This window comes from Squalius cephalus (genome assembly GCF_949319135.1).
Source record: "Squalius cephalus genome assembly, chromosome: 16".
Lineage (NCBI taxonomy): Eukaryota > Metazoa > Chordata > Actinopteri > Cypriniformes > Leuciscidae > Squalius > Squalius cephalus.
In genome coordinates, this window is record NC_137137.1 from 10415865 (window position 1) to 10432069 (window position 16205).

The 16205-nt window shown below is 37.9% G+C and overlaps 1 protein-coding gene across 2 annotated transcripts; it reads right to left on the reverse strand.

Moving 5' to 3' along the window:
* Positions 1 to 1329: 1329 nt before the first annotated feature.
* On the reverse strand, positions 1330 to 14896 carry rorca (RAR-related orphan receptor C a). 2 transcript variants are annotated; one of them, XM_079897587.1, is made up of 10 exons: positions 14416 to 14896; positions 9144 to 9229; positions 8060 to 8201; positions 7389 to 7844; positions 7042 to 7163; positions 6662 to 6794; positions 5993 to 6100; positions 5643 to 5753; positions 5440 to 5552; positions 1330 to 4329 (listed from the first exon to the last, which is right to left on the reverse strand). In XM_079897587.1, exons 1-10 carry the CDS (start codon positions 14420 to 14422, stop codon positions 4168 to 4170), a joined length of 1440 nt encoding a protein of 479 aa, XP_079753713.1. In that variant the 5' UTR covers positions 14423 to 14896; the 3' UTR covers positions 1330 to 4167. The 2 variants fall into 2 exon arrangements, with proteins under 2 accessions (XP_079753713.1, XP_079753714.1); XM_079897588.1 differs by lacking the exon at positions 1330 to 4329 and adding an exon at positions 5153 to 5238 and having other exon boundaries at positions 14416 to 14719.
* Between the last annotated feature and the right edge of the window lie 1309 nt (positions 14897 to 16205).

Consider the following 16205-nt stretch of genomic DNA (forward strand, 5'->3'; position numbering starts at 1 on the left):
TCAAAAGATTCTATTTCAAATACATGAAATAGAACTTTCTATTCATCAAAGAATCCTGAAACAAATTGTACACAACTGTTTTCAACATTGATAATAATAATGAATGTTTTTTGAGTATCAAATCAGCATATTAGAATTATTTCTGAAGGATCATGTGACATTAAAGACTGGAGTAATGATGCTGAAAATTCAGCTTTGCACCACAGGGAAAAAAAATACATTTTAAAATATATTCAAATAGAAAATATTACAGTTTTTTTTTAATCAAATAAATGCAGCCTTGATAAGCATAAGAGGTTTTTTAAAAAACATAAAAAATCATACAGATCCCAAACTTTCGAATGGCAGTGTATATATATATATATATATTTTTTTTTTTACTTAAGTAAAAGTACAGAAGTACTCATTTTTAAAAGTACTTAAGTATCAAAAAGTAAATGTCAATACATTGTTTTATTATTGTTGCATTGTTTTATGTAATACTTAGAGTACCTTATGCATCAGGAATCTATGCCTGTGTACCTACCCTCATATCAATATAAAATGTATTTCTAGAACACAGTTCCAGTAGTGGGATTGAATGTGAGATTGAATAAGTGCACTCAGTAACGTCCACAATGGTTTCGGACACCCAAATGGCTGTTCTCTCAAATAGTGCCCTATTTAAAGTTTTTTGGCTTTTAGTATGAATATGTTAGCCTTACTGTTATCTAAAAGCTAGTGTGCTCCAAAAACAATGACAAAATTCACATTTAGAAGACCAAACCCAACGTTGAAAATGAAAATCAGGTTGATGTCAGAAACCAACATCAGTCGGATTCTGACGTCAACCCGACTTTCATTTCCAACCAAAATCCAACGTATGTCCAACGTTGGATGATGACGTCAACCCAACGTCAGGTTCTGACATCAAACAGACTTTCATTTCCAACCAAAATCATCCCCTGACTGACGTTACTACTTTCTACTCAAGGACCTTGAATGAAATGTAGTGGAGTAAAAAGTATGATATTTGTCTTTCAAATGTAGTGAAGTTAAAGTAAAAAGATTCCAGAAAAAAATAATACTCAAGTACAGATACTCAAAAAGTGTACTTAAGTACAGTACTGAAGTAAATGTGCTTTGTTACTGTCCACCATAACGTGTAAATGGGGAAGTTACAATATAGTGCACATTTTATTTTGAATTAAATAAATGTGATATAATAAAATAACATATGGGAAGTTTTGGGATTTTAATAAAAAAAAAGACTTAAATTTCTTTTTAATTTAGACAAAAATATGCAGGATCGTTCCTTTAGGAGTTTTTAAAGCCACAAAACACTCAGTATAAAGTAAAAAGACCTTTATTACATTCTGTAATCCATGTGTTCAATCCTCATTGTACAATATTACTCTTTAATGTTTGTTTTATCCTCTGTACCCATAATATACCATAAAATTATATTCCTTAAAATCTATAATATGATTTATTTACTTAAAAATAAAGTTAAAACTGAAACAACCACAGAAGGATCATGGCAAAGAATGAAGACTCTTTTTGGGGGATTTTCTGCTTAAAAATGCTCTTTAAAAAAAATAGGATTTTAATTTTTCAAGACAAAGGATAATACTAGACAGGTGAGAAAATATGTTACAGAAAATTACCGAAATGAAGAAAGAAAATATCACAAAAATAAACAAATAAAAAACACAACAACACTAGATTCAAAGATTATATTCATCCTTAATATAGTTTTGATCCTATTCTTTTTTTAACCAAGTCAAACTGAAAAAGATCTCCAATAGCACTGATATAAGACAGGGGTAAAAGTCTTTGATACTTCTGCAATTAACATTCACAAGAAAAGTTACCATACACAGTGATCAAGGTTTAAGGTCTTCTATTTGGTGCAAGGTGTCTTGCTAGGCTAACTGAAGAAGACATTTTAGGACAGAGAACCCAGCTATCTCCCTGAGTGACTGAGTGTAGATGTAAACGCACACTTCCAGAACTACCCTCAAGGACGGGGCGAACGCTTGTGGCAGTTTGTAGGGCTGCGAATTACACTCCACAAAAATCGAAATGGTTTTTACAAAGTATTTGCACCTTGTTACAATCGTTCCCCGCCTTCACACGTCAATTGAAGTCAGTTAATACTAGAAAATCGTAAAAAAATAAAGAAACTTTCGAGTGTAGACAGAACTTAGCGAGGAGGTGTTAAATGATCTGGAGTGCTTATGAAATCCAAGGAGATCCTTGGCTTGTGAGGGCCGTCAATACTAAAAATGGAAAGACTGATATTGCACGGGCAGACATTACGATACTGTATTAAGCACCCTGAAAATGTGTATTATACCAACTATATAAAATCTTACAAGAAAATATACAGCTAGGCACTGTTCCAGCAGTGCAAACATGAAACATCAGGCAAGCTTGTTAAGATTAATTGTCAGGAAACTAGAGATTGATACTTATCAATCAAATCGAAACATCTTTCATACCCTGTAATCTCACAAAAGCTAGAACTGGACACTGAGGGGTTTTGAAAAGGCCCTCCTTGGAGCTTCAGTTGGTGTTCTGCTTTCTGGACCACTCCTAAATCTCCCCTGAGACCAATCTTGACTTCCTGACTCGGAAGAATGGAGGCTGCTATTAAACTGCGGACAGATAGCAGATACTTTTTTGTCCTTTGTATTGAACTGCAAAGTTTTGGAACACAAACTAACCATAGTATTCCCTAACTCAGGGGGGTAGCTGATGACTCTGTCAACCAATAGTTGTGCTATATGTGAACACAAAGGATAAAGGGGAAAAAAACAAATCACACAACACTGATCCGCACATCAGACACAATGCAAAGCATGAGGTATGGCCTGTGAATCCACTTTTCCGCGGTGTCCTGGCGATTGACGGCGAGCTCAGGTTGTCCGTTGTGTCTGAAAATATATGGTTCCTTCCAGCAGCTTACTTCAGTGTTCTTTGCGTTCTCCGTTTGAGTGGTTTGCTACACGCTCACATGGAGAATCTGACTTCAGAAAGTCTCCCTCATAGTGCCATTGTCTTTCTGCCATCTAATGTGGGGCGACAGCAAAGTCCTGCTCCTGCAAAGTCCTTTTTTTTGTGGAGTATTTAAGTGCTGTCCGCCTGTTTCAAAATCAGCATGTCATGCCAATTCCAACTCCAGCCCCAGAATTCCACAGCTCTGGTTGGAAAGTCTTTGAAGGGGCTTGAGAACATTCATTCCAAGGTGCAACTTTCGATTTAGTTAGTCCTCTGCCTACATGCGCTATCTACAGGCTCTCTTTATAAATATATTCTCAAATACATCTATCGTTCTACATACAGGTGGTTTCTGATCAAATGAGGATATCAAAATATCATCTAATATCTTTATCCAAGTGGCATTTGTGTGGGAAAGGGTAATAAGGATGAGGTTTTTGTTAGTTTAGTTGCATCTTTTAAATTTATATGCAAAAATAAAGAGCTCAAAAGACAACACACCACATGCACGTGTGGCGTGTGCAGTGCACTGTACGTTAGTTTGAGTCTGTGAACGTGAAGGTGCTCATGTGGCGTTTACGACCTCAGGTGTGTATACATTGGTCCCATTAAACAGTTTCTCATGGATTCAAAACTGTTTCTCTACAGAAACCAAGTCTCAAGAGCTTGTTTTACATATGGGGCAGGAATACATAATACATTCTGTCGTAATCCTGAGGCTTTGCCACTTGTCAGTTGGGTTACATTCATAGTTCTCTTCCTAAGAGTACTTGGAAAATGGTCCAGGGAAATATCCACTTTTCAAGCACTTCATTTTTAAGGGAGATCTAGGCTCCAGGTTTAATCGAGTACACTTTTCAATCAAAAATACATCATGTACTCCGTTTGAGTCACTATATGTAGGTAACATGAGTAATGGTAACCAGCACCTTAAATGACTGCTGTCATTTAAAAGTGTCTCATAAGAAATCTGGGTCCTGTTCAAATAGAGGAGTGAATCACTCCATCAGGAGGGAGGTTACAGATGGAGTCCTAAAGTGTAATGTGCAAGATTGTCAGTGCGTTGCTGGTTTTTCTCAAACACATATCCATCTACCTCCTATTTCCATTCCCTGTCTTTCTTGATCTTTCTCTCCCTCTCTCTATTTCTTTCTCATCAGAGCCAATATGACACTTCAATGAATGTTAGCCCTCAGTGGAGTCTGGGAAGGTGATCTCGCTGCAGAAAACCTCTCTGTAGAGAGCAGGGAAGTTGTAGGCCGTTTCTGGGTGAAGGAGGCGGAAAAACTCCAGCTTATCAATATGGAGGTTGCTAATGGACTTCATCATGGGTAACTTGGACACCATCTGTTGAATCAATAGAAAAAGAAAAGACAGTTATAAAATTTTCCTACACAACTTAATTGGTACAAAAATAAAAATAAAATAAAGGGCTTTCAGATGACTAATATAAATATTTTTTTATATTATTATTTAATTTGATTGAATGATTAAATATTCAATATTGTAATGTAAATGTTTTTGCGGTGAAAAGCACTCGGGACTTTAATGAATTTTAATGAAATGAAATGAATTTTAAACAGTACCAAAAGTTCAAAAGTTTTGGGTCGGAACGATTTTTTTCTCTTACGCTCTCTCATGCTCACCAAGGCTGCATTTACTTAATCGAAAATACAGTAAACACAGTAATATTGTGAAATATTATTACAATTTAAAGTAACTGTTTTCGGTTTTAATATATTTTAAAATGAAACATATTCTTGTAATGGAAAAGCTGAATTTCCAGCATCATTACTCCAGGCTTCAGTATCACATGATCCTTCAGAAATCATTCTAATATGCTAATTTGGTGCTTAAGAAACATTTATTCTTATTATTATTAATGTAAAAACAGTTTTTAAAAAAATTTGTAAACCATGTTATATTTATTTGAACAGCATTGATTTGAAATACAACACTTTTGTATCATTTTAAATATCTTTACTGTCATTTTTTTGATCAATTTCATGCACCCTTGTTGAATATTTTTTTTACATCTTAAAAAAAAAATCTTACTGACCTTACTAAAACTTTTGAACGGTAGTGTATGTGTGTAACAAGTAATTGGGCAATTTGTATAGAATATAATTTAAATCTGAATTTAATTTCACCATAAAAGAATGCAACTGACTTTAGTTAAATGTCCCGTCTTGATTTGATTTATAAAGTATTCCAAACAAGACGTTTGCGAAGCTGAACTCTTGTAGTTCAAATCTTCTGCAGTCAATTCAGAAGATTTTGATCAGTTTTCAGAATTCACACATATAATATGAAACAGTTAGAATGTCAAATTTAACAAGCATGAATATATTTATTAACTGCATATGTTTATTTTGAATATCCTTATTTTCTCACATTTAACAGCTGTGAGAGTATGAACTTGCTTTTCCATTCAATCTTTGGATTTTTTCCTAGTACCTTTGACAGTTTCTCCTCATTGGCACCACTTTTATGAAGCCAGTGTTGCAACGCAACATAGACCTTCTCCTGAAGTTTCTTCACCTTCTGGGCATCTGTCAACCAAGGTCGGTCTATGAAATAAATTAGTGGAAGAGTAAACTCAAATGTCTGTAAAGACTGATAAAAGTTAAAGATTACTTTGAATGTTATAGTAAAACTACCTGGAGACAGAAGCACAGTGGCGGTAAACAGAGCCATCTCCTCTTCAGACAGCTGTAGCCGGCTCAGGGTTTTAGCCATCTCAAACACAGCACTCACCAGATCATCACAGCCTACAGACAGGAAAAATACAGAAAATTTAGCAGTCATTCAATTGACCTGGAAATTGACCTATTTTCCATTTAAATTAATGTTTCTTTAGGTCAAAATAAAGAGTAATCGTGACTTCATTACATGATTACACAGCACTTGGTGTACCATTGCTCAGGTTAATTGCACACAAGTACCCAACATGCCCTTTGAAATGCTACAGGGTGCTAAATTATGCGAAAGGTCTAGGGAGGAGACTCACCGAGCGCTTTAAAGAGCTGCGGGCTTGTGAACTTTCCATCGAACAACAGTGTGTTGTTGATTGGGTTGTAGGCCCGACACATTCGGATCAATAGCACATCCAAGCAGCCTGGATGGTCAGCGCCACATAGAAGATGGACAAAGGGAAGGCAGGAAAGAGGGAGGCAGATGGGAGAGACAGGCAAAAGAATGCTCCACACGTACACAGAGGAAAACAAAAAACAATTGGGATTTAATAGCATAAATTACAAAATGTTTTCAAATTGAGGATTCATTAAAACAGTCATCATTTTCACAGATAAATAGTGATGTCAACATTCAATCGAATGGCATGATGGTTGTTTTAAAGAGAGAGAGAAAGAAAAAAAAAAAAGTGTTTTTTGTTTTCATTTAAATAACAAATGGGGGTAAAACGCACACCACACAATGCACAAAGGGAGGACACAAACGGGAAGAAAGGGTGAGAGAAAACGACAAAGAGCCATTGTCAGAACACAGATGAGAAACTAAGAATACATACGGTCTCAAACTATCATACTATAAATATACTGTATTAGAAGATTTAACTAGAGATATAAACTTGGCACTTAAGAGTATTTACTGCAGGTATTCACTAATGTGGAAAACAGTATCTGATTTGGTTGCGGTCTTGCACAGAGTTGATGCTGACCTGCTTTCAGGAGGATAATCTGGTCATTTTGACACAAGTCCATGAATCCAGAGATACGCTTGGCAAATTCCACCACGTACTGGATGGCGTTCGTGATGTGCACAGCACACTGCTGCCACAACATCTCTGTGGACTTGGATAAAGAAATATATGTTAGACACTTTCACCCACATTCTGATCGCAATAATGATGAGCATTTGAGTAGTTTTTAATCCACTTTTAATTAGGGTGCTAAAAAATTATTGTATTCTGTGGGATTAATTTACGTGGAATGTGAGGTTGGGTAATTGCTAGGATCACAACGTACACATCATAAAACTTGCTGTTACACCCCATGGTATTAGAAAGTGTGATGCATCTCATTGGCAGTTGACAGATACCTTGTTTTGGTACACGCGTATCTCCTCATGTGTATAGAGGGTCCAAGCCAATCTCTTCAGTTCTTCTGAGCTGTACTGACTTGTCTCGATGTGGGATTTGACCACATTCTGTGTAATCCGTTCTAAAGGAAACATACATTTATACAATTAAACCATGCACAACATCTTTACAAAGTTTGTTAACTATGGAAGCATATAGGAATATATGATATATTGGCAGTTATACATTTAAATATATTTATATATTTAAATAGGTAAAACTATTGAATATTTTAAAAATGTAAAAAAAAATTTGATCAGTAGTTAAAATAAAATAAAATAAAATACAATTCCTACAGTGTACTAACCAATCTCCATCAAGGAACAGCCTTCAGGTGGGTTAAGTAATGAGCGAGTGTAGAGTCCTGACTCGTGCAGGGTCTGGTACTCATGTTTGATGTGTGTCACGTCACTAAATTCATGTCTGCTGGGCTCAGGAGAACTCTGGGAGGACGAACTGCTCCCACCGCTTCCCCCCAGCAGCTCTAGGCTGCAGTAGTCGGCGGCTTCCTCCGGTGTGAGCGGAAGATCCAACAGGAGACCGTCTGGTAGCGTGGTTATGTCATCAAGGTCGCTAAGGGTGGTGCTGGAGCCCCGGCTGTAGGCCCGGCCATGGCTGATGCCTTTCTCCCCGGCCTCATCACCAGTGTGGCCAGGTCCACCATTGCTCAGAACCCCTGCCCGCTCCTGGGACTGCTGGTGCTTCTGAACCTCGGCATAGAGGCTGTCACGCTGCTTTTTTGACATGCGGCCAAACTTCACCGCTGCAGAGAAAAAAGGAGGGTGTTGAAAGAAAGACAACGTAAAATTTGATTGTTGATTAGAACTGACAAAACGGGCCAACATTATAGCACATATAGCCAGTGGCCATTGGCTATACGAAGTCATTACATTCACACTGAGACCACAGCGGTGTTTAATAGGACTCAAGGAGACTCCACTTCCAGTAGAAAACTCCCTTAATTTAGATTAGACTCACCATCGCGGCTCATGCCCAGTGCCAGACACTTCTGCAGGCGGCAGTGCTGGCAGCGGTTGCGATTGGTTCGGTCAATAAGACAGTTCCTCTGCCTCGAACAGGAGTATATCGCATTGTTCTGCTGACTTCGGCGGAAGAAGCCCTTTATGAATGAAAAAGGGGGGGGAAAAGAAGAAAACTGAAGTCAAGAAGAGGCTGCATTTCCATTTCCTCCATGTTTGTAAATCAATTAAGTATTAAATATCAAGGATAACATCGTAAAATCAGGGTTACATTTTAAATTAACTCTAAAACCTCATTCTTTTCGAAGCATAGACAAATCTCAAGGACTTTCTGTATGGATTTGGCCACCAGTGCAGTTGTATGATCATTTATTAATGCCATGTACCCTGGGGGTTCGAAAACATGGTTGAGTAATGGGATTCAATTCAAATTTGGCATTTGACAAAGACTTTCGGACAGAGAGTCTGAAACAGTAGATCAGCTCTGGCACACACTGTGTACCCTTTAGTCAAATACAAGCTGATTGAGATTTCTGACTGGTCAGAAAGCCAATCAGATAAAGAGGTTGTATTGTTTACTGTTTCAGGGAACAGTCTGAAGGCGTCATCAGGGTGTAACTACAAGGTGCTCTAAATTTTAACAAGTCTTGTATACTTACACTGTTTATTATTATTTTTCCCTCAAGCAATGGGAACATTTGATGGAAAACAGATCAACAGAAACCTTTAAACCAACTCTAAGAAATGTAGGTCTCCTAAAAAAAAGTAGCATCATTTACTCACCCTCATGTTGTTACAATGTATGTATGAGTTTTTTCTTCTATGGAACACGATATTTCTAAAAATGTCTGTTTTATGTCCATATGATAAAAGTCAAAGGTGTTCAATGTTGTTTTAGGTCCTTTTGACTATCACTGTATGGACAAAAATCTTTAAAACATCATTTATGTTGCGCAGAAGAAAGACACATTTGGAATGACATGAGGGCGAGTAAATTATGATATAATCGTCATTTTTGGGTGAACTATCCCTTTAAGCCTTATTGAGCAAAAGGAAAGATGACTTAAAGGATGCTCACTTACCTTGCAGCCTTCACAAGTGATCACCCCATAGTGGATGCCCGATGACTTGTCCCCGCAAATCTTGCAGGGGATTACTTCGATTTGAGCTAAGAGAGGGAGAAGTGGTTGAAACATTAGCTAGAGTTATCCTGCACTTATCCAGCACACAGCCTATAGAAGAGTCCTGGCTCAAAGCACAAAGCATTGAAAGCCATCCGCTATCTACATAACAAATCTAAAGCGAGCTACAGCAGTGTTCTTTGTTTGACACATTGATCTTTGAGCAATCGTTCAATAGCATAAAATAAATATAGGCCGACACAAAGCCTGAAGGTCTGGTTTGACTCTCACAGTGACGTGGAAACTTATCTAGTGTCATATTCTTTCAATAATAATAATGAACAGCAAACGCACAATGAGCGGGGTCAAGCGCTGCAGCACATATTCAAAGACTCAGGGTTTTGACCCACTCAGGATGACATAAGTCCTTGCACCACGGAATCAAAAACAGCTTTATTAACAAAGCTTGCTCTCTGCTTGGCATAGTCGTGCTGGAATTAAGCGGATTGTGATGCTCTGTGTGGGAATTATAAACAGCTGCAGGTTCATGAATAGCGCCTTTGAGTGCAAAGAGTGCTTTAGAACTAAACAAAAGTTTAGTATATACACAACAAAATGTGCACAAGTAAGTCCTCTACATCCCATTAAAACAAGCTGTTCTTTTCATTATTCTGTTTATCTAAGTAGAAGCGCCATCCCAGAATAGCAGGTCGATAGCATTTATCTGCAGTGACCTAAGGTTAAACACTAGGACCTATTGCAGATGAGTCAAATGATACAGGATGGATCCCATCCAATAAAGGTTATTTCCAGGGAGCACTGTCCTCTCAGGTGAACTTGATGTAGGAAATGTCATTAATATGTTTTACGCAATGACGCAATATCTTAGGTAACGGCTAATGTGTTGTGACAAAGAGAACTGGCCATCCAGGGATAATGACATGAGGACTTACACTTCGGGCCGAATGCTAGCTGATGCGTGCGTCACATGTGTGAGCAATGGAGGTCGAGAGTGGGGGGAAAAAGAGAGAGAGAAGGAGAGACACGTCTGCCTGACATTTCCAGAAGCTAGGTTGATAAACACAATCTCCTGAAGTAATTTTCAAACACTGAGGAGGAAAATAAAGTTTATTCCATAATGTAATATGCCAGTGAAATTACTAAATGGAACATATTCATTCTTTTTCGTTCGCTCTCTTTCCTTCTACCCCATTCTGAGCCCCTAGCCCCCACCCTCCCTGTGTTATATAACTGCTGTCTGGCAACATTCCATGAACACACTCATTCAGAGGAGATCACCCTAGCAACGCAGTGACGAGCATTCCTCCCTCCCACCCCTCCCACGTTCCCATTGGCTCGTGACGGCGTAGCTTTGATTCTGACTCGCCCGCTCACATGCCACTCACCTGCGTAGCATGGTCAGGCTATGTGGCTTAGCTGTTCTACTGACACACTTTCCTACTGAGCCGAGGGAGGCGCTTGTGCGGTAGCCTCGCAAGCTCTGTAATCTGATTACATTTTTTTGTTTTTCCTTTTTTTTTTTTCCCCTCTTGGCATGTTTAAGGTGGAACCACAAAATCAAAGACCATCATATTATCAGGAAAACCAGTCATTTCAGTTTCAGACAAATCCAAAGCCACTATAAACGACTCTGATTAACCTTTTTATCGGAGACATAAGATCAAGAGGCGCATTTTATGTAATGGCATGGGCCTGATTTATGACTTTTGCACACTTGAAATATCTACAGTACACTCATTAAGGGCCCTGTAACTTACACTTGCCCTCAACATGTGGCAGCCTGTCAAGAATTTGAGCACAGTCCCAGCTGTCTCAGAGCTCTCACATAAAACTATTTTTAAGCTATGGCTTCTGTGCATGGCGACTGGAGGTTGAATTTATCAAGCCTTTTAAGTTTTACCTAGCCTATCGAGTTTTCCCATGCTATGCGTCAGGTGTGTTTTTATACACACACACACATACATACATAATGCAAAACAAAACCTTTCATATTGTGACTTTCACATTGTAAAATGACAAGTAAAAGCACACTGAACTGACTACAAAGGAAGTATGACTGAAATATGAAGTTTTACAGCTTTTTGCCATAATATCAATGAAATCTGGTCAATTAATTAATGAAAAATGTGAAAAAATGAACACAATATTTGAGGTCAGAAAGGATGACAGATTCACAAAAAAATGAACCTGCCTGTTGTTTTGGTAATACAGTCAGTAACCTTTGACCTTCAGGCTGTGTATTAAAGGCAAACATCTCCTTTTGTCAGGATTATTCATCAAGCCAATCTCCCATAAACACTTACGCAAATGAAACGTATATCAAACAGCTCTTGTTTGTTTAGCACTGCTATAGAAACCGGAGGAGAAACACAGTCAGATTGACGAAAAACTAATTAAGAGGAGATTTATTAGAGTGCTATGTTTATCAGGGCAAGATGGAGTTAGTAATCTAGCTCTTCTTATCTCCTCTCTTTTGGCCACTCTCTGTCACTTAGTCAGTATGTCAGTCCATCGAACACCAGTCAGCAGTTTACTGCGTGATGCTGGGAAAAACCCAAGACAAGTGCAGAGACTATGCCCTTTTATCTCAAATAATCGAACAACTTTGTTCGGCAACGTCCAAAGGTCCCGTTTACCTTGTACTTTGCATTTGCATAAGAGTGCTTAGCTAACCTAACCTGTGTGAGATTTGTGTGCACAGTCCATATTAGAGTCAATTTTGGAGCCTGCTCTGCGTCCCCACCAGCTAGTTTGCTTTGATCACAAGCAAACAGGGCGCCATTTGCATTCACTTACACGTATGTGAGATTTCAAAGCAGTTTTGTGGTCAGCAGTAATGATTTTTCCTCTTCCACACATCACTTAAAAGTGACCTACCTACAGTATACTAAGTAAATTGAGATTGTGGAATGACACCGCAAGACTCTCTTTAAATATGCACAGAGGGATTGAGTAATTCTTTGGTATAAGTAACAACACCAAGTTGAAAAACATGAGCTGATAGGGAGTGTAAGGTGACTCTTGATGGGCATTAATTATCTTGATGCCTGCTGGGATTAGGAAACAATAAAAGTCTCATTCAAAAATAAAATAGGAATTTTAGAAAAATGTGTATGAACATATTAAGATGTAAATTGGTTGGTCATTATTATTAATGAGCCATGAGTCATAGCAAAAATACGCTTTTTATTTAAGACATATAAACTAAAACACCATAACTTAGGTGTGTAACAATTATGATGTTCTTATTGTTAAACCATTGTCTGAGAAAACTCTTGAAAATCTTGATTTTTTTGAATCCCTTATCAAGTGGCTGGTCACATTCTCCCATTGCCTGGGCTTAAGTTGTGGTTTAAATGAATGGAAAGTCCATGGGTAGGTGTCAAAGTGCCACTGTATTAAGCTGCTCAGAATTCATTTATAGACGGCTCATTGCCTAAGTCTTCAAAGCCATGGTGGCTTAAAAGTTACAGCACTCTGCATATAGAAGAGTGTCTTTCCTCTGGATCATGGATAAAGTCAAAAGAAACATACTGAATATATAACACCCTTTTAATTTCATTTTGCTACATCTCTGCACATTTTGTTGATTCTACTTAGTTTCTATTCAGCACATTCTGGGAATTTCAACTAACAAAAGTCTATACATTCCAATGGCAATGCAGAAATATAACTAACTCCAGAATATAACATTACTAGGATATAAAAACTATTACAATCTATTAAAGTTTCACACGCAACTAAGCTTGACTGAGCCCTTGTTGTTACGCATTCGCACCAAAGCAGGCGCTGTTTCCTTCATACAGAATTTCAGGTTTAGTATACGGTTTGCCATCACGCGTTTGGCATGCTGAGATTCAGTACTGGGTAAAGGTTAAATTAAGATGCCAATAAGGAAAATAGTTAACAGATCTTAAAACTGACCAATTCGCGCCATGATATATCAGTGCTGTAATATGCTGTGTAATCCTCAATGACAGAAGTAGGTCAATGGAGCAGAAAGACTGTCAGACCGGCGGCCATGCTGAGACTGAAAAACAACAACACGCAGCAGATACACCCCCATTCCGTGCCCCAACAGCTCACAATCACATACTGACATGCAGAGATCTCCCCTGAACTTACTGATAAGCTTTTTCACGATAAAGACACAAACATTCAGCTCAAGTTCAATATGGCGGTTAAGATCTTATACGTGACCAAAGACATAACAACTTTACGCACGACCATAATGCAGTATTTGAACTTTCCATTACGCAAGCATGCAGTTCAAATAACAACACTTAGTGATTATTATATTTTTAAGCATTTTCAAACACTTTGTTTGATTCTTACATAATGAGGTGCGTTCAGCGGCAGCTAACAGTAACTACAGTGAAACGATTGTTGCCAAATCAAGCAAAAACAAGCAACCAGGTATTAAAAAAAAACTAAATATAAAGCAACTTGCTTACTCCAAATAAGCAAATAATGGAGAAAAGAGAATTTCTCAATTTGAATAACTGATTTATTCTAGCAAAAGGCATCAATTAGCTACACAAGTCAAGTTGTAACTAACTACAAATTACGTAATTTCAATAACTATAACCCTTTAATCATAATCAAAATGTTTTACATACAACTGGCCATCTAACTTATTAAATACATCTCTTTCATGCCTACCCCTTCAGCAAAAGTACGTGGTTACATATTTACATGCGCGACTATTCTGACAAAAACGGCATAACATTAACTGGCCATTTTTATGAGACTTTATGAAACGAAAAGAAGAAAAACAATCCCAAAGTGGTTTAAAAAACAAAAAAAAAACAAAAAAAATGGCACAAGGTATGGCAGCAAGGACATGGCAACCCAGAGAGACGTTTCCAACATGACGTCCATCGCTTCCCTCTCACGCTTGCAAGCGAAGAAACCAAACAGAGCTATGCAAAGTTTATGATTTCCGTGTATTGGTTATATTCGGTACATTTTTGAGTAGCGAGAAACTATCAAAGTAGCGAAGAAACATGTTACAAACAAGCAACAGTTGCAGATTATCTGAGCGATATTTTTGCGCGCTTGCGCGTGCTTTAGCCTATACTTTGATTAAAACTTTGCGCAGTTCGTGCAATATCAAAGCAAACACAATCACGATCACAACTGTCAAAGTGACAGTTTTTTCAATTATTAGGCATTTTATTTTGTTTCTAAAAATGCATTTCCTTTAACTTACCTCTCATTTTGATGCTATATTATCTGCGAATGATAATATAACTCCAGCACATTTGAACAGCGCCGACAGTAAAACTCAGGTGAAAATTGGAAAACTCCAAAACAGAGCAGTTGTACGAAAAAAACAACTACACTTCATAAGTTATTGCACAGCCTGCTTGTTCTTCTCATCCGGTTGTGCAAAGTAAATTCCGCTTCATCATTGGCTTTTTTTCCCCTGCGTAAATGCGCGCTCTGTCGGCTATGTAATAAAATGATGCCCTCTACTCTTTCCCTCTCTCTGCGTCTGTGCTTCTCTGTAGTCTAACCTACTTTCGGCGCGTGGACTCTCACATGATCTCGCTCCACTGGCCCGCCTAGTGCCCCCAGGCAGCGGCGCGCGCTCCCGCACTCGGGCACGCGCTTTAAGGAGGATCCGTGTGCCAGAGCTCGAGCGCGCGTGGGAAAGTGTGGCAGTGTGTCAGTGTCACCACAACAGTATCGTGGGAATCTCTCGCGGGCTCGCGGTTCCAGCGGCTGCGATTGTTTGCGATTACAGCACAGCCCACTAAAAAAAAAAAAAAAAAAAAAAAAAAAAAAAAATTAATAAAAAAATAAAAATAAAATAAAAAATAATAATTCACGGCATTCTTTTCCTTCCTCACAGAAGCAAAACGTGCTTTACTTGACTGCTACTGAGGCTTTAAACACATTTGCATCTAGTGATAAATAGTCAAATAATTCAATTAGGTGAAAAGGTCAGAGAAAGTGTAGGCTATACATTTTTATCGGTTTAAAACAGACCAGTCCAACATAAAGTTATTATTTTAGTGACAGTGTATTTCTTTCACAGGTTAAGGCCATTTTAAAAAGGGAGAGATCTGTAGGCTACAATATTATTATGCTTTCTGGGGTGTTGTCTAATTGAGATTTTACTAAATTTTTCACAAATCTCCATATGTTTATAGGGATATTTTGCAGTTGTGTATTGATTTTAACTCCAGGTTAGTCAAATGCCTAAATTACAGCCAACTGAAATCAAAGCCAAAACACCTATAAATCATTAAGCATATGCAGTTTTACCCAAAGCGACTTTCAAATGAGAATACAACAAGCCAAATCCAAGGGAGAACTCAATGACATAAGTTTTGCCAAAGCATATTTTCGTTAAATGCTATACAAGCATAAATGTTGAGCAGAGATGTTTAGATAAGTTTTAAAGTTTTATGGGTCAATTTGTGAAGTTAATAATTAAAATAGCTTTTTCCCCCTCTTCAAATAACATTGAATCATGAATGCAGTGTTTAATGCAGACAAAGGAGAAAGAAACATGGACATTATGCAATACACAAATATAAACACAAGCTCTTAAATACAGACTACTGAAACAAAAACTCATCTGATGGGTAAAATGCATGATGTAGTCCATATTGCACATATGTGAGCTCTTACATCATCACTGGTGGGTGCTGGGCAAATATTTTTTAATGGCATAAAACCCTTCTTACGTCTCAAAGAATGCCATCAAAAATGAATATTTTGTTTGTGAACATCTTGTAGACGAGGCGAGGTTGACCGAGAGACTAAGCAACGTGTTAGAGAAAGAAGGGAGACTGGCTTTATTTCAGGAAGCCAATCTAATAATGTCAATAATGTGGGGGATGTAATAACAGGACGTGCGAAAGTGTGCGGAAGATAGAAGGAATATGATGTAACCAGGGAGTCTCCATTATGAAATGAGGAGAGAAGAGATTACAGTAAGTAGGTTAGTGGAACAGCGGAAACACACGGAAGCTGAAAGAAAGCTTTGTT